Source organism: Leucoraja erinacea, chromosome 1 (assembly GCF_028641065.1).
Source record: "Leucoraja erinacea ecotype New England chromosome 1, Leri_hhj_1, whole genome shotgun sequence".
Lineage (NCBI taxonomy): Eukaryota > Metazoa > Chordata > Chondrichthyes > Rajiformes > Rajidae > Leucoraja > Leucoraja erinaceus.
The window spans coordinates 101,984,484-102,007,766 of record NC_073377.1 but is presented as its reverse complement, the minus strand read 5'-3'; the positions used below and the strand labels follow the sequence as shown (position 1 = coordinate 102,007,766).

At 42.7% G+C, this 23,283-nt stretch overlaps 1 protein-coding gene across 1 annotated transcript in view; it reads left to right on the top strand.

Moving 5' to 3' along the window:
* The window catches only part of fras1 (Fraser extracellular matrix complex subunit 1), a 515,676-nt gene that overhangs the window by 312,192 nt on the left and 180,201 nt on the right, over positions 1 to 23,283 (top strand). Inside the window, 5 exon segments of the mRNA XM_055640301.1 lie at positions 1,473 to 1,619; positions 9,660 to 9,800; positions 12,202 to 12,342; positions 13,299 to 13,439; positions 18,120 to 18,390. Coding sequence (XP_055496276.1) covers positions 1,473 to 1,619; positions 9,660 to 9,800; positions 12,202 to 12,342; positions 13,299 to 13,439; positions 18,120 to 18,390 — 841 coding nt within the window.

Sequence of the window (23,283 nt, the reverse complement as noted above, 5' to 3'; positions counted from 1 at the left end):
TCAGTTTATGTAATTGTTTGGATTTCAGACAGATGTTACATATTTGATTTAAATTGCCACCAAACAACTCTAAAATAACACTGACATTGTAGAGTTCTTAAGCATTTAGTTTTATTTCTTAGGTAGATGATTTTCAAGCATCTGTAGTTCCTTCTTAAACATATAGTTTTATTTCAGTTTAAACATTAGCAAGCCGATTTGATCTCAGTTAGGCTTATGCTTTGATTATATTTGTGTTAGCCTTGGAAAATGGTTTGAACCTCGTGATCATTTTGCTGCAGTACTAACTTACTTAATCTTAACCATTTGTTAAGTTCAATACTGATTCTCCAGTTGTTTAGTTTAGTTTAGTGATACAGCACGGAAGCAGGCCCCTTGGCCCACCATGCCCGCGCCGACCAGTGATCCCCGCACATTTACACTATCCTATACACACTAGGAACAATTTACAATTTACCACGCCAATTAACCTACAAACCTGTATGTCTTTGGAGTGTGGGAAGAAACTGGAGCTGCCGGAGAAAACCCACGTGGTCACAGGGAGAATGTAAAAACTTCGTACAGACAGCATCCATAGTCAGGATCGAACCCGAGTCTCCGATGCTGTAAAGGGCCTGTCCCACTTACGCGACTTTTCAGCAACTGTCTTCGACCTGAACAACCGTGAGCTGGATCGACCGTTAGCGATGAAACCGCGAGCTGGATCGACCATCAGCGCACGCTTGCGCGCACACACACACACACACACACACACACACACACACACACAAAGGCGGGGGCCAGAGAAGTGGGGGGGGGGGGCGCTAGGGGGAGAAGGGGAGAGCAGGAGTGGAGACACTTATAAGAAGCCAGACAACTTTTAATAAAGTTTAGTGGGCATTTAACATTACCGGTCGGTTTTTCTTGGTTCTGAAAACTCGTGCTTATGTTTTTTTTTCCCCAATGAGCCAATTAAAATGCCCCGTCAACAAAGGAGATTGCCTACAGCTACCTCAACTACCTGTAACTACATGGCGACCCCACTACCACTGCACGACGAGTTCAAAAGAACCATGCCGACCAATTTTTACTCGCGGAAAATTTTTCAAGCATATTGAAACATTTTCCTCGACCGCGAGTATGTGGGAACTTCTCTCGAGCATTAAGGAGAGTTACAGTGACCTCCTAGGACCAAGTGTCCACCATGATGCGAGTTTGTGGCGAGCGCAAACTTCTAAACTCGCAAATTAGGTTGCCTTAGTGGGACAGGCCCTTTAGGCAGCAACTCTACCGCTGTGCCACCATGCTGCCCACAACTTGTCCTGACATTTGTTTTGACATTTGCAGGCGGCTGCGTGGCAAATGTAAGTTCATAATCAAACAACAGATAGAAGGCTAATTGTAACCTATTATGGAAAATGGAAAATGTGACATTACAACTTGTTTTTGCAGGGTGCAATAAATATAATAGATTTCTTTCTCTTGACTCTTAGTCTGCAGTGGCCAATGTTTGACCTGTGAGTCAAATTCAGCTTGTTTGTCCTGCAAAGACCCATCTAAAGTGTTACTCTTTGGAGAATGTCAATATGAGATCTGTGCCCAGCAGTATTACATTGACTACACTACAGGAATTTGCCGAGGTAAGCTTGACAGATATAATCACTTTGTTCCCAGCTCTGAATTTCTTTATTACAATTGTTTATTCCTTTTTTTTAAATCTGAAAGGAGTTGAAAATCAAAAAATGTTTGTGGTATGATGCTGACTTGTGAAGGAGGTACTCAATTCCATTGTTGAGTCCTCTGGTGTACTATGGTGAACACGAGGAATTAAACAAAGATTCTTAATATGGAATTGTCTGTAGCTATGTGTTGTAACTCACTTCAGTGAAGGAAGAATTGTATATACTTGTAAGCAATTTGAGAAATGTACTTGAATACCAATACACAATGGTGAATATTTAAGTGTGAGTGTTGCTATGAAGAGAGATTGATGCCAGTCAGTGTTCTAGACTCTGTTGTCTTTTCAGAATGATTAAGGCATTGTGGAGTAGAATTCCTGGCTTCCTGGGAGTGCCCTTGTGATTTAGAGTACAGCCAGCTTATTTTATGCAGTGTAGAAAAGAAAAGCAGGTTGTAGCATGGGGATTGTGAAATCCTTCCATAGAAATCAAAGAGTATTGCAAATATATTAGATTGGTAGCTGCAAGGTCTAATGGCCTTGGAGACGTGTGCTACATTTGGTTTAACAGTAACGCTGCTTGAAATAGCCTTAAATTAAGTTTTGTTTTGACAAGAATTGGGGAAGATTAAAATAAAAACAAATTACAAAGTTGACTTTTCCTGACACAGGGCTCAGTGTTAACTTTCTCAAAAATATTTGAAATCCATATGTTTCATTAACTTGGTTGATTAGATGGCCTAATGTTATAGGAAAATACATGACTATATTGGATTTTTAATGCATTTAGTGGCGTTTAATCTTAATGAAAGCACTCATATCTGAATTTATTGTTGAGTGCCAAAAACATAATTGTGTCTGAGATTTGTACAGTGACGTCAGTAATTTTTTTTTGGGGCTAAGTGTGCACTTCGTCTTATTCATGTTTGGTGTCGTGGCTCTGAATATTGTTATCTTCATTAATTATTCAATATTTTATTGTCCATTTTTGCCTGAACTGTCTTTGTTATTGTTCATACTTTTATTTGTTTACTCGTTAATAAATCCAGCGCATCAAGCTGAAATGTGCACATGCTATATTTACTCCATCGTGTGCCGACGGGGAATATATCAACATTCAGTTGGCAGAGTATAAAATACATTGTAAGAACTGCAGTGGAAGGAAGCTGTTTCCAACGTGAATTGAATTATTACAGTTTGAGGTTCAATCTTATGTCACTTGATGTAATCACTATGGATTTCATGTTGATTCAACTATGTTACATTTAAATCAGATTGGATAATCTTTGACAACCAAATTAAATCTTGGCCTCGGTGCACAAATCATGGTCACTTATCTGACTACTTTAGCCAATTGTTCAATAATAGCTTATTTTATTTAATCATAAGATATTGAATCAATGTATATTAGACTGGAGTGAAGATTTGCCCCTTGGGCGTTTAGATTTTGTACCTTCATGTAGGTATTGGGAAGATAACGCCTGACATGCTTGTTTTCATTGAGAAGGATATTGAATACAAAAGTTGGGACGTCATGCAGCTGTACAAGTCGTTGGTGAGACAGTGTGTAGTTCTGGTGGCCCAGCTCTAGGTAGGATGTCATTGAGTCGGAGATGTTGCAAAATAGATTCCCCAGAATGTTACCTGGGCTTTCATGCTTGAGTTGTAGGGAAAGGTTGGTTAGATGGGGCCTTTTACTTTGTAGCATAAGAGGTTAATACCAGATAGCATGGGTTAGTAGTTGATTAATATGGGTGTCAGGGGTTATGGGGAGAAGGCAGGAGAACGGGTTTAAGAGGGAAAGATAAATCGGTTATGATTGAATGGAGGAGTAGACTTGATGGGCTGAATGACCTATTTCTGCTCCTATAACAAATGAATTTATGAAACTGAGTGATGGTCTTTTTAAGGTGTACAAGATCATATGGGACATGGATAAAATGAACACTCTCGGTCTCTTTCCCTGGGTAGAGGGTTCAAAAGCTAGAGAGCATCTGTTTAGGGTGAAGGGCGATATTTAAGTTGTCTCACATTGGGATTTATATGGTTCAGAGGAATAACCGGATCTGGAATGAGCTGCCAGATGTAGCAAGAAGCGGTTACATTTACGAGTTTTAAAACACATTTAGACTGATTTTTTGTTTGGACGGGCCAAATGCATGAAAATGAGACCAGCCCAATATGCTTGCTTGGTTGACATGGAAAATGTGGGTTGAATTACCTGTTTCCATGCTGTACAACATGTTTCAAGGAGGGGTGGATTCTTTTGAAAAAGCATTATCCTATTAGCTGTTGCAGCCCTCTTCTCCTGTCCCTCATCCTGGTTTGGTAAGGTTGGTTTGATGTAGTGTGACTAAAGAGAGGAAGGGTCTAACACAACAAAAGATGTTGGGGAAGTCCAGGACAAGGGGTCACACCTAATTTCTATGTTTCTATGTAACCTGCACTCCTAGATCCACTCCTAGGAGTGCAGGTTACATAGAAACATAGAAATTAGGTGCAGGAGTAGGCCATTCGGCCCTTCGAGCCTGCACCGCCATTCAATATGATCATGGCTGATCATCCAACTCAGTATCCTGTACCTGCCTTCTCTCCATACCCTCTGATCCCCCCCGGCCACAAGGGCCACATCTAACTCCCTCTTAAATATAGCCAATGAACTGGCCTCAACTACCCTCTCTGGCAGAGAGTTCCAGAGATTCACCACTCTCTGTGTGAAAAAAGTTCTCCTCATCTCGGTTTTAAAGGATTTCCCCCTTATCCTTAAGCTGTGACCCCTTGTCCTGGACTTCCCCAACATCGGGAACAATCTTCCTGCATCTAGCCTGTCCAACCCTTTAGAATTTTGTAAGTTTCTATAAGATCCCCTCTCAATCTCCTAAACTCTAGAGAGTATAAACCAAGTCTATCCAGTCTTTCTTCATAAGACAGTCCTGACATCCCAGGAATCAGTCTGGTGAACCTTCTCTGCACTCCCTCTATGGCAATAATGTCCTTCCTCAGATTTGGAGACCAAAACTGCACGCAATACTCCAGGTGTGGTCTCACCAAGACCCTATACAACTGCAGTAGAACCTCCCTGCTCCTATACTCAAATCCTCTTGCTATGAAAGCCAACATGCCATTCGCTTTCTTTACTGCCTGCTGCACCTGCATGCCTACCTTCAATGACTGGTGTACCATGACACCCAGGTCTCGCTGCATCTCCCCCTTTCCCAATCGGCCACCGTTTAGATAATAATCTGCTTTCCCGTTTTTGCCACCAAAATGGATAACCTCACATTTATCCACATTAAACTGCACCTGCCAAACATTTGCCCACTCACCCAGCCTATCCAAGTCACCTTGCAGTCTCCTAGCATCCTCCTCACACCTAACACTGACCCCCAGCTTAGTGTCATCCGCAAACTTGGAGATATTGCCTTCAATTCCCTCATCCAGATCATTAATATATATTGTAAATAGCTGGGGTCCCAGTACTGAGCCTTGCGGTACCCCACTAGTCACTGCCTGCCATTGTGAAAAGGACCCGTTTACTCCTACTCTTTGCTTCCTGTTTGCCAGCCAGTTTTCTATCCACATCAATACTGAACCCCCCAATGCCATGTGCTTTAAGTTTGTATACTAATCTCTTATGTGGGACCTTGTCGAAAGCCTTCTGGAAGTCCAGATACACCACATCCACTGGTTCTCCCCTATCCACGCTACTAGTTACATCCTCGAAAAATTCTATAAGATTCGTCAGACATGATTTACCTTTCGTAAATCCATGCTGACTTTGTCCAATGATTTCACCACTTTCTAAATGTGCTGCTATCCCATCTTTAATAACTGACTCTAGCAGTTTCCCCACTACCGATGTTAGGCTAACTGGTCTGTAATTCCCCGTTTTCTCTCTCCCTCCCTTCTTAAAAAGTGGGGTTACGTTTGCTACCCGCCAATCCTCTGGAACTACTCCAGAATCTAAAGAGTTTTGAAAGATTATTACTAATGCATCCACTATTTCTGGAGCTACTTCCTTAAGTACTCTGGGATGCAGCCTATCTGGCCCTGGGGATTTATCGGCCTTTAATCCATTCAATTTACCCAACACCACTTCCCGACTAACCTGGATTTCACTCAATTCCTCCGCCTCCTTTGACCCGCGGGCCCCTGCTATTTCCGGCAGATCATTTATGTCTTCCTTAGTGAAAACGGAACCAAAGTAGTTATTCAATTGGTCCGCCATAAGAAGGGAGGGAGAGAGAAAACGGGGAATTACAGACCAGTTAGCCTAACATCGGTAGTGGGGAAACTGCTAGAGTCAGTTATTAAAGATGGGATAGCAGCACATTTAGAAAGTGGTGAAATCATTGGACAAAGTCAGCATGGATTTACGAAAGGTAAATCATGTCTGACGAATCTTATAGAATTTTTCGAGGATGTAACTAGGTTCATGGTTCATTGAAGGTCGAGTCGCAGGTCTATAAGGTGGTCAAAAAGGCTTTTGGCACTTTGGCCGTCATCAGTCAGAGTATTGAGTATAGAAGTTGGAAGGTCATGTTGCAGTTGTATAAGACGTTGGTGAGACCGCATTTAGAATATTGTGTTCAGTTCTGGGCACCATGTTGTAGGAAAGATATTGGAAAGCTTGAAAGGGTTCAGAAAAGATTTGCGAGGATGTTGCCAGGGCTAGAGGGTGTGCTATAGGGAGAGGTTGAGTAGGCTGGGTCTCTATTCCTTAGCATGCACGAGGATAAAGGTGTAGAGGTGTACAAGATCAAGAGTGGTGTGTGTATGGAACAAGCTGCCAGAGGAGGTAGTTAAGGCTGGGACTATTACATCGTTTAAGAAACAGTGAGAACATGGATAGGACAGGTTTGGAAGGATATGGACCAAGCATAGGCAAGTGGGATTAGTGTAGCTGGGATATTGTTGGCCGGTGTGTGCGAGTTGGGCCGAAGGGCCTGCTTCCACACTGTATGACTCTATGATGATGTTTCAACAGAATCTCCTATTGTAATTTTGACCAGTGACACCCTGGTTTTGAGGCGCCATTTGGGTGTGTAATTGATATTTGCCTTCCTCTGAAATCTACACATTCTCATTTTCCAACAATTGGTTTTGCCTCTGCTGCTGCAGCCGCTGTGATCAATAATTCCTCAGAAAACTTCAGACCTATATGTGTGCATGGCTGAGTATGACGTAGCACTGCATTTATCCATTGATCTATTTATCAGCTATGAATAAATGAATATTTGACCTTCCATTCCAGTCTGCATTGAAGTTAATGTTGCATTGTGCATCTTAATCGTCAATGCAGTTGGATTTCAGCAGCCTACAGGTCTGAAGTATTTAAACCTGAACAGGCAGTCATTAAAATTAGATTCATCCAAGATACGCTGACTGTGGGTCCATTCCTGATAGAAATAGAAACATAGAAAATAGGTGTGGGAAGAGGCCCTTCGAGCCTGCACCGCCATTCATTGTGATCATGGCTGATCATCCACAATCAGTAACCCATGCCTGCCTTCTCACCATATCCCTTGATTCCGCTAGCCCCTAGAGGCCTTATCTAACTCTTTCAAATTCATCCAGTGAATTAGCCTCTACTGCCTTCTGTGGCAGAGAATTCCTCAAATTCACAACTCTCTGAGTGAAAAAGTTTCTTCTCATCTCAGTTTTAAATGGCCTCCCCTTTATTCTTAGACTGTGGCCCCTGATTCTGGAGTCCCCCAACATCGGGAATGTTTTTCCTGCATCTTGTTTGTCCAGTCCAGTTTCTATAAGATCCCTTCTCATCTAAATTCCAGTGAATACAAGCCCAGTCTTTCCAATCTTTCCTCATATGACAGTCCCGCCATCCCGGTGATTAACCTTGTGAACCTACGCTGCTCTGCCTCAATAGCAAGGAGGTCCTTCCTCAAATTAGGAGACCAAAACTGCATATGATACTCCAGATGTGGTCTCACCAGGGCCCTGTACAACTGCAGAAGGACCTCTTTACTCCTATATTCAAATCCTCTCGTTATGAAGGCCAACATGCCATTAGCTTTCTTCACTGCCTGCTGTACCTGTATGTTTACTTTCAGTGACTGGAGTACAAGAACACCCAGGTCTCGTTGCACTTCCCATTTTCCTATTCTGACACCATTGAGATAATTATCTGCCTCCTTGTTCTTGCCGCCAAAGTGGATAACCTCACATTTATCTACATTATACTGCATCTGCCATGCATCTGTCCACTCACTCAACCTGTCCAAGTCACCCTGCAACCTCCTAGCATCCTCTTCGCAGTTCACACTGCCACAAAGCTTTCTGTCATCTGCAAATTTGCTAGTGTTACTTTTAATCCCATCATCTAAATCATTAATATATACTGTAAATAGTTGTGGCTCCAGCATCGAGCCTTACGTCACTCCACTCGCCACTGCCTGCCATTCTGACAGGGACCTGTTTATTCCTACTCTCGTACGAATTGACCAGGGAGTTACGGAGGGAACGGTCTCTGCAGAAAGGGGAGGAGATGGAAAGATGGAGGGAGATGGAAAGGCCAGTGGTGGGATCCCGTGGGAGGTGGCGAAAATGTCGGAGGATTATATATTGTATGCGACGGCTGGTAGGGTGGAAGGTGAGGACAAGGGGGCACTCTGTCCTTGTTATGAGTAGGTGGATGGGGAGTGAGAGCGGAGCTGCGGGATACAGAGGAGACCCTGGTGAGAGCCTCATCTATAATAGAAGAGGGGTACCCTTGTACGTCTATAATAGAAGAGGCAATTTGTCCCTTCCCACCTAAACCACCCCCTCCCCTGGTACTTTCCCTTTCAATACCACAGGAAATGCTACACTTGTCGCTTTACCTAACCCCTCGACTGCATTCAAGGACCCAAGCAGTCTTTCCAGGTGAGGCCTTCACCTATAGACGTTCCAGACGTTCACCTATATCTTTTCCAACCTCATCTACTGCATCCGCTGTTCCAGGTGTCAACTTTTCTATATCAGTGAGACCAAGCACAGGCTTCGCGATCGCTTCGCCCAACACCTCCGCTCAGTTCGCAATAACTAACCTGATCTCCCGGTGGTTCACCACTTCAACTCCCCCTGCCATTCCGAATCCGACCTTTCTGTCCTGGGCCTATGCCATTGCCAGAGTAAGGCCCAGCGCAAATTGTAGGAACAGCACCTCGTATTTCGCTTGGGTAGTTTACACCCCAGCGGTATGAACATTGACTTGTCCAATTTCAGGTTGTCCTTGCTTTCTCCCTCCTTCCCTTCCCCTTCCCCTTCCCAGCTTTCCCACAAGCCTACCATCTCCGCCTCTTCCTTTCTTTTTCCTGTCCCCCCCGACATCAGCCTGAAGAAGGGTCTCGACCCGAAACGTCACCTATTCCTTCTCTCCATAGATGCTGCCTCACCCGCTGAGTTTCTCCAGCATTTTTGTCTACCTTCGATTTTTCCAGCATCTGCAGTTCTTTCTTAACCAGTGCGTCCACGATTTCTAGAGCCACCTCCTTGATTACCCTGGGATGCAGACCATCAGGCCCTGGAGATTTATCAGTCCCATCAGTCTATCCAGTACCATTTCTCACCTAATGCAAGTTCCTCTGTCTCCCTAGATCATTTGTCCTCTAGTTCATCTGGGAGATTGTTTGATAGTTGTTTATATATAGCCCTTTTATAATGCAAACGCTCTGCACAAGGAGAGTGCTCAGATTTGGCTTGCAGCTCTAATGCTGTATATCAAACATGTTGTACGGTATTTCAACAGCAATTAGAGAAACCATTACCAGATCTTTCCCTCCAATTCTGATGTATGATTTGGCAAAAAGCCTCTGTACATTTTCCACTGAAGGGTGCAGATTCTCTGATCTGTTTATACTAGCAAGGCAACTTAGCTACCACACAAGGTGGCATTGTCATTGTGCTGTAGTCTCTTTTGAAACAGTACAACCTTTTTATACATCTTTTCATTAAAAATGCAAATGTGTTACCTGAAAGAAACTAACGCTCTTTGTTTTGACAGAGTGTGACTGGAGCTGCAATGCTTGTAAGGGATCTCTCAAGACCGACTGCCTTCAGTGCATGGATGGCTATGCTTTGCAAGAGGGCTCCTGTGTGGCGCAATGTAAAACAGGCTTCTACAAAGCAGGAGAAGAATGCATACGTGAGTCCTCACTGTAATTTGTACAATACGTGAAGTATGAAAGAGGTGTAGCAGGAAGGCTTCTGCTCCAAAAGAGATGTTACTTATTCAGCACTAATGATTTTTCCACTGAACTACCAGCATATTTGTTATTTGCCCTTGACAATCAGTTCACCCAGGCATTGTATGTTTCACCGATTTCATTCTGGACATAAATTACCACAACCATTCAGCTGTGCCTAATTGTAGGAGTTGCATATAGTAGAAGTCTGAGCTTTCCTGTGCAATAATTCCTCCATGGGTGAGCAACTGCAGCAGTGGCACTCAAGAGGAGTCTCTGTTGAGTGTTCTGGGGCAGAATCTTATCCACTGCTGCCAAGGGTAACGGCACTTGCTTAGTATCAGATATCCTACTTCCCTGGCACTCAGCTGAGACTCTGAGAGCAGAGGTGATCACCCAGAGCAAGAATAGGAGAGGTCCCTTCTTCCCCAAAACAAATAGTAGGAGGCACGATGGCACAGCTGTAGAGTTGCTGCCTTACAGCGCTTGCTTGTACCCGGGTTCGATGCCGACTACGGGTGCTGTCTGTACAGAGTTTGTACGTTCTCCCCGTGACCGCGTGGGTTTTCTCTGAGATCTTCGGTTTCCTCCCACACTCCAAAGACGTACAGGTATGTTGGCTAATTGGCTTGGTATTGGTATAAATTGTCCCTAGTGTATGTAGGATAGTGTAAGTGTGCAGGGATCGCTGGTTTGGTGCTGTATCTCTACACTAAACTAAACTAAATTAGGCCTCGCCCACCAAATATAGATACAAGCAGTTCATCGAAACATAACTCACCATCGTCACCTGCAGTAGACTGCCTAAGAATAATTCAGGAAGGAATGTTCGTTTAAGGGACACTTGAGCAGACCTTCTTCGCATCATGCAGCATGGAGCACAAAATAGGCCCTTTGGTCCAACTCATTCATGCTGATCAAGTGCCCATCTAACTACTTCAATTTGCCCATGTCTTACTGAACCCCCTAAACCTTTCCAATCCATGTACCTGTAGAAGTGTCTTTCAAATATTCTTATTGTACCTGCCTCTTTGTTCCATATACTCACCATCCTCTGTGTGAAAATGTTGCCCTTCAGGTTTCTATTGAATCTTTTCCTTCTCTCTTAAACCTATACATTCTTGTTCTTGGTTTTCCAACCCAAGGAAGAAGACTATGTGCATTCACCTCCATGATTTTGCACACCTCTATAAGATCACCCCTCTCAGTCTCCTATGCTTCAGGGAATAAAGTCCAACCTCTCCCAATAACTCAGTTCCTCAAATCCTGAAGTTCAACCTTCCCTCTTGAGGCAGCAATGTTTTGTTGTCTCATATTTGCTCTCCATGTTGTAGCAACAATGCCAAATGTGTATTGCCGGATAATTGACTTCACTGCGTGTTCAGCAGTGTCCTTAGGCCAGTGTTGAGCACAGAATCAGCTGGTCTGATTACCATGATTAGCTCTGTGCACTAGGAAATGTTGGCTAAATTTAGCAAATTGATTTTTTTACTTTGATTCAGTCATCTAGCACCTGCAAATATGGGTATTATGCGGTAAACATTTCTAGACCCTCAATCATTTTTTGCCCAATTAAGTGAATAATTAGCCATTAAAATGACAAAATATGTTCCTTCATGAGCTAAAATTAGTTATTCTACAGATGGAGTCTGAGAGTTCATTACTGTTGCGATTTGTTAATTTCCACAGCTCTTGTACAGATCAGAAAGTAACGGGGCTGTCCCACTGTACGAGGTAATTCAAGAGCTCTCCCGAGTTTAAAATAAAAATCAAACTTGTTGTAAGCACGTAGAATGTACGTAGCGGGTACGTCGGAGCTCGGGACGTCTCTTAATGGCTCGTAACGCTAACGGCAGGTACTCGAACGCGGTAAGCTCGGGAAGACACGTGAAGATTTTTCAACATGTTAAAAAATATCCACGAGAGCCCCGAGTACCTGCGAGCGGCTGTTACCGTAATTCTCCGAGTTCGAATCAGGGGAAACTCGGGAGAACTCTTGAATTAGCTCGCACAGTGGGACAGCCCCTTTAAGCCTTGTCTTCTGCTGATGAGGAGTTTTTAGGAATAGGTGATGAGAAATACTTTTGTTCCCACAAATCTAAACCTCATCCTACACAAAATTAGAATAGGTTTGACCAGAGAGAAAGTGTTTACCAGTGCTGCGCATTTGCAGCAAATGTTTTGAAGATATGATGCATAAGTATTCATCTTACTGAAAAATATGTAAATATTTCCTGCAGGCATTAATAATTTAACTAGCATTTAATTGTTCTTTCTATTAATGTAAACATAACAGTATTTCATGCAATCAGAATTTAGGATCAGGGTGTGGAATCACTATATTAATTGTGCGTTCCGCAGGATGTAATGATCGTTGTGTGAAGTGTAGCAGATCTGACGTGTGCAGCCAATGTGACACACCTTATCTACTGTTGGGAACACAATGTGTTCGTGACTGTGGGAGAAGATATCACTCCGATCATAAACAACAAAAATGTACAGGTGAGACTATGACTGCTTCTATAAATAAAGCTGATAGTTTTTAGTGCAAAGACCTTTCATACACTTATCATGAGAGGCATGGATAGGATAGGCAGTCATCACCTTTTTACCAGGGTGGAAATGTCCAATGCTAGAGGGTATAGCTATTTGGTGAGAGGGGGAAAGTTTAATGGAGATGTGCAGGGCAAGTTTTACAGAGTGGTAGGGGCCTGGAACGCATTGCCTGGGGTGGTGGTGAAGGCAGATACTATAGTGCCTTTTAAGAGGCTTTTAGACAGGCACATTGAGGTACAAGGAATAGAGGAATAGTACAGGCAGATGAGATCAGTTTCACTTTGCGTTATGTTCAGCACAACATTGTGGGCCGAAGGGCCTGTTCCTGTGCTGTACTGTTTTATATTCTATGATGTTATTATTATTGTGCTGCTGTAGTTTGTGCCACTATTGCCCAGTTTGGACCTGAGCTGGGTGTGCTCAGTAAATACTGAAGAGGGCACATGGTTTGTATTGGTTAACAAACCTCATATTAGATACTGTATTCACATTCAGTGCTCTGGCAGATGTGAAAGAGAATAATATTGTTACACGAGTGTCAGATGTCAGACCATCTCTTGCCTGCGGAGATGCTGGTCATCTTTTACTGATGAAAGTGAATTGTCTTCCCTGCGCAAAATCAGGAGTAGGTCAAATGGCTCTCTATGTTTGTGACCAGATCCAAGATCTGGGTACTGGAGGTCAAAATGAAGATAATATAATTTCCTGCGCCATTCAGTATAATTTTATTGGTAGTATATTCTTCTTTTTTTTTTCTTTAATTTTAATTTTATCAAAACATTGACAATTAACTAAGAGAATTGCCTGTGGTTCTGTCACCTGGATATCAGTGTTCACTTATTGTTGTGGCTTTCCTCCATTGCAACATTTTAATTTGTTTCATCTTTTCCCCTAACTTGTAGAGTGTTTGGCTGGGTGTTTAGAATGTGACAATGTCTTGCAGTGCAAGCTATGTGACAGCACTACCTTCCTAAAGAATGCACTCTGCGTTTCTGACTGCGGCCCAGGTTACTATGGCAATGTGCATAAGAGACTATGTGAAGGTAAGAAACTGTAGAAACAAGAAAAGTGGGAGAATGGCAAGTGTGATGCCCATGGTGTTGTGTGATTTGATATAAGCAAGATGGTTTCTCGATTACTCTGCTCTTTTCCCCTCCTTTGTACACTTATCTCCTACCCCAAGTCCCTCAGTTCCCTTAATCCCCACTCTTTTCAATCCCCTATCCCCTTCCACCTGTACCCCTCCCCCTGGCTTTACACTTCACTCCTCATCTTCTCTACTCAAATGACACCCGTAGTCTCCATTTCACGGCTAGGTTTTGTCACTTTCTACACCAAAGATCATTGTATATTGCTAGTATATTGCTAGCATGACTTCAAAAATCTTCAAACATTGGATGTGACAAAGGTGACTGATGCAGTTAGGGCAGTGGAGGTTGACTGTGGATTTTAGTAATGCTTTTGATAAGTTCCCTCATGGTAGGCTGATCCAGAAGATTAAGATGAATGAGATCCATGGTGGGTTTTTCACGGATTCAGACCTGGTTTAACCATAGAAGGTTATGATGGAAGAGTGTTATTCCAACTGAAGATCTGCATTTCATTGTCTCTGTACTGTACACTGACAATGACAATTAAAATTGAATCTGAATCTGAATCTGATCTGTGATCATAATTTGATCAGTGGTGTTCCACAGGGATCAGTGCTGGGACCTCTGGTGTAAATGTAGATGAGTTGATTAGTAAGTTTGCAGTCAATACTAAACTTGATTGGAGTTGCGGACAGTGCGGAAGATTGTCGAAGTATACAGCGGGATGTGGATCAGCTGCAGAAATAGGCAGAGAATTGGCAAATGGAGTAAATCTGAGCAAGTGTGAGGTGTTACACTTCGGTAGGCCAAATAAGAGGGGAAGGTATGTAGTTAATGGCAAGAACTTTTAACAGCATTGATGCACGGAAGGAACATGGCGTCCCAGTCCAGAGCTCCCTGAAAGTGGCAATAGAAGTAGTTAATGCTGAATAAAACATAGGGCATGCTTGCCTTCATAGGTTAAGGTTTTGAGTATCAGAGTCAGAAAGTCATGATGAAGCTCTACAAGACTTTGATTAGGCTGCATTTGGAGTACTGCATGAGGTTCTGGTCACCCCATTACAGGAAAGATATGGAGGCTTTGGAGAGGGTGCGGAAGAGGTTTACAGTGCTGCCTGGATTAGTGGTAATTTGCCATAAGGAGAGATTGGGCAAACTTGGATTGTTTTATTTGGAGTGTCAGACGTTGAGGAGAGACCTAATATAGAGGAAAGATATAAACCTAAGACAGGCAAAGATACAGTCGACATCAAGACCATTTTCCAGGGTAGAAATATCGAAGGGCATAGCTTTAAGGTTCGATGGGGAAGGTTTAAAGAAGATGTGCAGTGCAAGCTTTTTCTTTCTACAGATGATGAGTGGTGTGTTCCTGGCTGTTGGACCCAGGGGTGCTGTTTGAAGTGGATAGGATAGTAGCATTTAAAATGCTTTTAGATAGGTTCATGGATATGAAGGGAATGGAGGGATATGAAACATGAGCAGGCTGAGGAAGTTCATGTTCGGCCCAAAATTGTTGGTTGCTGTGCTCTACTGTTCCATGTTCTTCACTACATTTGGGGTAGCATAACTTTTATGTTAAGGTTAACCTGCCAGGTTCCCTTCTGCTCGTGTAATGGATGCCATGGATAATGGATTCACAAGTATGTCACAGAGAATCAACCTGTCTTCTTAAAGAAGAGTTCCGACCCGAAACATCACCTATTCCTTTTCTCCAGAGATGCTGCCTGGACCGCTGAGTTACTCCAGCATTTTGTGTCTATCTTCTTATATTCAGAGTTTGCCACTTACTCGCATCAAGAGGTAATGTGGTAGAAATTCATTCTCTCTGCTAATTGTGTGATGTAAGTAACATTTGCAGATTAAATTCCGCTTCAAAAGCTCACTTCAATTGATGGCAATAGAGTATGCATTTTTACCCTAACGGAACCAGAGAAAGATAACTCTTCAGTGATTCAAGGAAAGATTAAGAACTGCAGTGCTTATTATAAATGTATTAGCCAGGATGGAGGTTGATCAAAGAAGTGAGATGTTGCTTAGATCTCTCGCCTGGCACGTCGTGTTGAGATATCTAGATTTGAGATGGTATCAGTCTGCTGTGTTGTTGAGCACAAGGCTGCTTTTATGAACAAAGAATTGCTCTGTACATACCCGTGTGACTAGATGGGAAAAATTGGAAAATAGCTGCGGTATCAATTTCCTTCAGATTTGCAAAACCGCCAAATTAGATGACTTGGATAAAATTGATTCCTTTATTATGTCTGTGCAATCCATGGAACCTCCGTTTGAAGTTGGTTGTGCCGGAGTGAAAAATGAGACGAACAAAATCAAACTGTATTTACATAACACCTTTCACAATCGCAGGGTTGGCTTGGATTTTATGCACCGGTCCCTAACTGGAACTTGATTCACTATTGGCTTGACAAAATAGAAAGTGGCATGGAGGTGATGGTGCAAGTTTGAAGTTAACTAATTTGAAACTCTTATTGAAGAGATCTAGCAGTGCTTGCAGGTCCTGTACACAGTGAACCATTGTGTACGAGTCCTCTGTTATTGACAGTAACCGACACTGGCAATATGGATTCCCGTGTGGATGAGTTTTTGTTTAGACTATAAGGGATCAAGATGAAAATGTTCTGATTGAGTCCACACTGGATATTAATGGTAGGCAGAAGATTTTCTCGGATGAGGTGGATCTTGACAAGTTAATGTTGGACACCGTTGGAGGTGGGGGGAGAGAGAGTTGGTTGGAGGTGATTTCACAACTTGCTTGACCCCATTCTGAATGCAGAAGGTATTAGTCTCAGACATTCCACCCAGGACAGTGGTGGTCTTATCATTGTGCAGAAGCCACACCAAAGTGATAGACTTCCGCAAGCAACCAAGATGTTAGGAGACAATTCAGAGATATTTACAAAATGGAATGATTTGAATAGAACAGTTATCAATTTTTTTGTAAATGTAAAGTGCTGGACTAACTCAGCAGGTCAAATAGCATCTCTAGAAGACATGATTTACAGAGATGCTGCCCGACTCACCGAGTTACTTCAGCACTTTGTGTCTTTTTTTGTAAACCAGCTTCTTGAGTTCCTTGTGTCCAGAGCAGTTATTGATTCTGTTCCTGATATTTATCTTGGATCTGCCTGGCAACAAAGATTGTGACTGCTGTGTGAGGAAACCACTTTGGATTCCTGGGAGGATCTGCTCAGTTAGTGGACAAAGGCTGTCCAGGAGGATACAGGTCAGGACCACACCCACATGTCAAATTTGTCCTCCTTCTATAGACTGTCATGATGGATGCATCCTCATCCTCACTGGATTATCCTCATCTTCCTAAACATTAATCAAATGCCACCAACATGATAGGTCACACTGCAGACTTCACTGCTTCTCATCTTCTGGGTAGCGTCTTAAGCTCCCCGATGGTTGTAGGAAATCATACAGAATGTGGAGTAGGGTAGTTTGAAAGGTTTTCTCCAAAAGAAAACTAATAGATGCTGTTGTCTTCCCTGAGGACCAAGAGTCATTCCCCGATCGTGGAGGCTTTTGCCCAATGAAGTGAGGTCAAATGTAGGTTATCATGGTCGCCTGAAAGGGATAATGCCTGTCATGCTATTCTCCATAGCTCTGGATCTCCCCTCCAGTTATATCTCCTATTGTAGATGCATTGCTGGACCTCAGCCTTCAGATAACATTCTTGCCGTGGTTTTTTTGCATGTGGATTTACAAATGATGAAGGCTACTCACTTCTAAGGAGATCAGGAATTATTGGCATCAAACCAACATAGGCTCAATCTCAATGTAATCCAAATATTCTGAACCCTCCCACTCCATAAAGTATGAAGGTCATGCAAAGGCACTTTGCAGCGATGGAAGAGAGAGCTGTATATCTGGTTGCATCAAAATGTACAACATCCTTTGCTGCACCCTTATTTGCCACTGCTCCCTCCTGGTGGTCCTTGAAATTAACAGGGAGAGAAAGCAGAGAAATGTGTTGCGTTGCCTGGAGTCCCTTCTTATGGAGCTTAAACTGAGGCCTCATGGGTGGACGTAGAAGAACGGTTCTCCTCAGGGATGGTCTGGCCTTCAACCAGCATCATTAAAATTGGTCAGCCATTAATATCTGGTCACTATTACACAACAGTTTAAAGGACCTTGTGTTGAAGAAGGAACTGCAGATGCTGGAAAATCGAAGGTACACAAAAATGCTGGAGAAACTCAGCGGGTGCAGCAGCATCTATGGAGCGAAGGAAATAGACAACGTTTCGGGCCAAAACATTGCCTAGTTCCTTCGCTCCATAGATGCTGCTGCACGTGCTGAATTTCTCCAGCATTTTTGTGTCCCAGTTTAAAGGACCTTACTGTGTGCAATAGTGATGACACCAAAGGAAATCATTACCTGTTTGGGATATCCTGAGTTTATGGAGCATAATGGCAGAGGTCTGCAACTTCACCCCCTTGAGGCCATGGTAGGATTCTCCAACTCAGGGCTGGAACACGATGATAGCCTCAAAGGCTTCGGGTTTTCAGTACTACCTAATTTTAGGCTTTTGCGGCAGTGGATCATCCAGACCCTGCATTTTGAATGAAGTTACCTGTCCTTGGTTAACAGAGTGAATATTTTTATCTTTGTAGTTAACGTTTACGCGCCTGTCCTTCACACGACCAGCTCGGTATTTGTGGCCATTGGCGGCAGCCAGGTACTGAACACTTCCGTTCTCAGCGTCTATGATGCTGACACACCCAGCGTGAACCTCCTCCTCCACGTCGTCAATCCTCCTGACAATGGGAAACTCGTTCGGAAGCACGAGGGGAAAGAGATCCACCTTCGGAAAGGAGACACCTTCACCGTCCCCGAGTTAAAGAAACACAGCATCCACTTTATTCATGATAAAGACAAATCCAGGTTAGTGACGTTGCAGAAGCTGCTCCATTCATTATCCAGTGGATCTCTGACCTACAGGCATTGGGAGTTCTTAACATGGATGCCTCCCACTGATAACCAAACCCTTTAAGGAACTGCTAATTGTAGTTGTAAAATTTCAAAACTTTTTAAACCTTCCATCTGAGAGCCAAAACTTGAGGAGCAATGCAGAGCACAATATGAATTTGCAAGCTTGATCTAATTACATCAACTTGCTTTGAAATAGAACTAAAGCGTATGGAAAAACAAAATTTCAGAAGTATTTGTATCATAATTGATTTTATAGACATAGACATAGACATAGATGAGGGCATTGCTGCATTAATAATGTATTTGAAGAGAAGAAACATATGTGATGCATTTATAAATGAGGAGGCCAGATGTTTTCAGATCAGGAGCTCAGTATAAAATGTGTGCTGTCTCTTGATGATGAGGTGTATGTAACTCAATAAATAAACTAGGGCATTTTCATTTTAAAGGATAATCAGCAATGTAAGCAGTCTTTCCTCGAAGTATAGTCCATGATCATATTGAATGGCGGTGCAGGCTCGAAGGGCCGAATGGCCTACTCCTGCACCTATTTTCTATGTTTCTATACTTTCTCTGTGCCTGTTCACTTACAATGCCAAACATATTGTTTGGCCCCTCATGTCCATGGTAGCTTCGAGGACAGTAATCCCAATCAGTCCCATTCCCCCTCTCCTTGTTTCTCTGTAGCAATGCAGCTCATCCTCTCTCACGTCGATTCTTTGGCTATTAACCTACACTGAGGGGTAATAACCCTCAGTAGGCAATTGTCCTGTCAGCATGTTTTGGGGATGCGAGAGGAAACTGGAGCACCCGGTGGAAACCATGCAATCATGAGGAGAATTCGCTAATTCCACACTTAGAGCACTGGAGATCCCAGTTCATCCCAATTAATTGACATCTGAGGCTTAAGTCCTGAGGTTCTTGTAATGAGTGCTCTCCTGTCAATGAAAAATCTTGTGTTAATGAGCCAGGTATAGCACTTTGTCCACGTGTGCCAATGGGAAAGATCACCTGCAATTGAACAAAGTCTACGATGCAAAGGTTAACAGTTGATAAGGCAGATCGTATTAATCATGTGCCCAATGTGAGCATTTTGCCCGCAGCTGTTCACTGAACTCTTCACATAATGTTTGCAATTAATCTTTGCTATCATTACCACCAGAAAAAATACAAGACAAATTTAACCCTGTAATTTTGACACATTCACGGAGCATTGACCACAAACCTACCAGTTCCTGAAATATTTAGAGAGGCTGAGCAATCATTTCTGGATCAAAATAATGAAAATTTAATTCCACATATTTATTAAATATCTCTCAAAATCCTCCTTTTCGTGGAAAGAGGTAGCAGTTTCTGATTCAGTAGGCTCATGAATTATAAATACATCATTTTATTCAATATACTGCAGTTATTAGATTCTGCAGGGTTTCTTGCAGTTTGTTGTATCTTAAAAATGAAACCAGTGGGGTCTCCAGACAGACAGCAAACACAAGCAATAACACAAACCTACCTCATATCCCGGTGGCTCAGAACTTCAACTCCCTCTCTCATTCCCAATCTGACCTTTCTTTCCTGGGCCTCCTCCATTGTCAGAGTGAGGTCCAGCGCAAATTGGAGGAACAGCACCCCATATTTCACTTGGGTAATTTACACCCCAGCGGTATGAACATTGACTTCTCTAACTTCAGATAGCCCTTGCTTTCTCTCTCCATCCCCTTCCCAGTTCTCCCGCTAGTCTTACTGTCTCTGACTACATTCTATCTTTGTCCCGCCCCCTACCCTGACATCAGTCTAAAGAAGGGCATTGACCCGAAACGTCGCCCATTCCTTCTCTCCAGAGATGCTGCCTGACCTGCTGAGTTACTCCAGCAATGTGTGTATATCTTCAACAAAAAATAACCACCTTTCCCACTTTATAGGAGAGATTCTACTGACTTAACCTTAGGAAACCAAAAGATCTTAAATGAAATATCATGGACTTTGTTTGAAAATTGTCTAAACATTTGGTTATTACAAGCTCTGTTTCTTTAATAACAGCAGAGAATGGTGGAACAGTGAACAAATCAAATGGCAGCTGTGAAAAAAAGAAAGTTAAAGTTTCAGGCTGTGGACCATTGAGTGTTTTCAGCCATTTCTGTTTATGTTTTAGATCCCCAGCATAAGATCATGTGATAGAAGTAGAATTAGGCCATTCGGCCCATCAAGCCTACTCCGCCATTCAATCATGGCTGATTAATCTCTCCCTTCTAACCCCATTCACCTGCCTTCTTCCTATTTCCAGTATTTTGATATTCAGCTACATTCATGTTTCTTGTTGCAGTTTCTATTTTAGTACAATTGCATTATAATGAAATGCAAATTGCAACAAGAAAGATTGCAGTCATTGTGTGAATATAGCATATGAATGTATTCATATATATATTTATGCATTTGTTGCTCTTTTACATGGGCTAAACTGTACATATCAAAAATCAAATTGATTTTGTATGCTAACTTGTTTTCCATTCGGATACATACTTTATTTTTCAATTTACTTTCAAATACATTTCAAATGTTCATTCAGGATTTCATTGAGAATATTATTTTCTGGAAGGAGAAAATGCATAATTACATTGCATTACATTAGCGACACAGTGGTGCTGGTTTCTGACGGGCACAGTGACAGATGCATGGTGATCTCCGTCCTCCATGCAGCCAGCAGGCTCCTCTTTTGTCTCTACACATGCGTCTTCCGTCAACGTCTGCAACATCGTCTTGATTGGCCGCCCCGGGTCACGTCTTCCATGGGTGGGTTCCCACAGCACAACCCTGTTTGCTGGCATTTCTGGGTGGCGGTGGCAGTGACCAGCGACCCTCATCCTTCTCCACCTGATCTTCACGGTCAGGGGTGGAATCTCCCCATAGTTCAAGTTCACATTTATTTGTCACAAGCACCAATTAAGGTACAGTGAAATTGAGTTACCATGCAGCCATATAATCAAAAAGAACACAATAGAATTTAACATAAACATCCACCACAGTGGAATCAACATTCTTCACTGTGATGGAAGGCAATAACGTTCAGTCAAATTTCCTCCTTTGTTCACCCGTGGTCGGGGCCATGAACCCTCCATAGTTGCCGCTACGGACGGTCCAATGCACAAGCTCTCTTGTTGGGATAATCGAAACTCCGATGTCAGGACAGATCAGAACACTTGGAGTTCCCAAATCGGCCACTTCCTCACCAGAGACCACAGCTTCATGATGTATTAGGCCACAGGCTGGCGGTCGGAGCACTTCTTCTGGCGATCCCCGGCAAGGGATCGCCCCGCTCCGCAATGGTAAGTCCGCTGCGCCTGCTACTGAAGCTCTGGGCCGTTCTCCGAGGAAAGCCGCACCAAGCCAGTTGTTAGACCGCGAGGGGGGTGCAGATGCGACAAAAGAGAAAAGTTGCATCTCTGTCGATGTAAAACGGGTCCCCCCTATTCCCCCCCACCACCCCCCACAATAAAACATACATAGACATACTATAAAGTCTACAAAGACATACATAGACATACTAAAAAGTCTACATACTATAAAGTCGAAAGGACGAACACACTGCTGGTGAGGCTGTCGCTCGCGGCACCATCTGATGACATAGATCTGGGCGTTGGTGATGTGGTTCCCCCCCCCCAAAGCATAATCAAGCTATTAAATCAATGCTGAATAATATATACTTCATATGTCAAAACCTTAATATATTTGAAAAGATGCAGCAGGACATGATAAATGACTCCATCAGAATTGACAGAATTTTGTGGGCTGCAGAAACAAAGTTGAAGAGAATCAGGTGGATTGAAGACCACAAAAACATGCTATTGGGTTCAACTGGATCAAAGGCACAGGAACTGGATCTAAAATGGTTTAACTGCTGATCTAAATCTTTTGGCACTATACTATTTCTATTCCCTGCATGCATGTTGCTAAATCCAAGATTCATGCAAGAAGGCATAAGGTTCAAATCTGATGGCTACTGTTCACCAACGCTTTTCTGACTCTGCAATAATAGTGAGGGCTAGCAATGGTGTTAAAATCCCTCCGGCCCTCGAGCAGCCCACAAACTACTGAGAATAATGTCTCCATTGATATGAATGAAAAGACACAGCCGTGGGAAACATTCATATTGGTAAATTAGTTCATGTTAAATAATTGATTTTGTAAGTGTTTTAACTGTTTAAATGTGCTTTGAATGTTTTTAAAGCATTTTTTCCATAGACTTATTTTTGTAATGGTTTTGAGCATTCAGAATGCCTCTGAATATTCCAACCATTTGTAAGCTTTCAGTGTCCCAGACAGGTGAGGCGGCTGTCTGAGCCGGGAACCATGGCTTCATCACATTTTGCTTTCCAGCTGTTTTGCTGGAGGGCTTGTTCCACATGTCAGCATGAGATCAGGTAGCAGCTTTTTGTTCTTTTGGATTGGAATAGCTATGGGCTGCAAGTTCCCACTGAGAGATCTGGAAATTATATTCTGCACTACAGTTTTTCCCTCGATTCTACCTATTGTACTTGAATTTGGCTTAATTGTATTTATGTATCGTGTTATCTGATTTGAATGGATAACATGCAAACCAAAGCTTATCACTACACCTCGGTGCAAATGACAACCGAAAACTTAATCCAAAATTCTATGATGTTACGACTTACCACTGCTTTAGGCTTGAGGTCTGACTTATTTGTATGACTGCAAGTACAATCAATGACATAAATATTTTGTGCTTCCTTGTATTGCTCCCATTCTATTATTGCAAGTTCATGTACATTATGTGTTTCATTTGGCTATCAAATAGTGTGAACCGTTTACACACCTTGAAAATTACAGAGC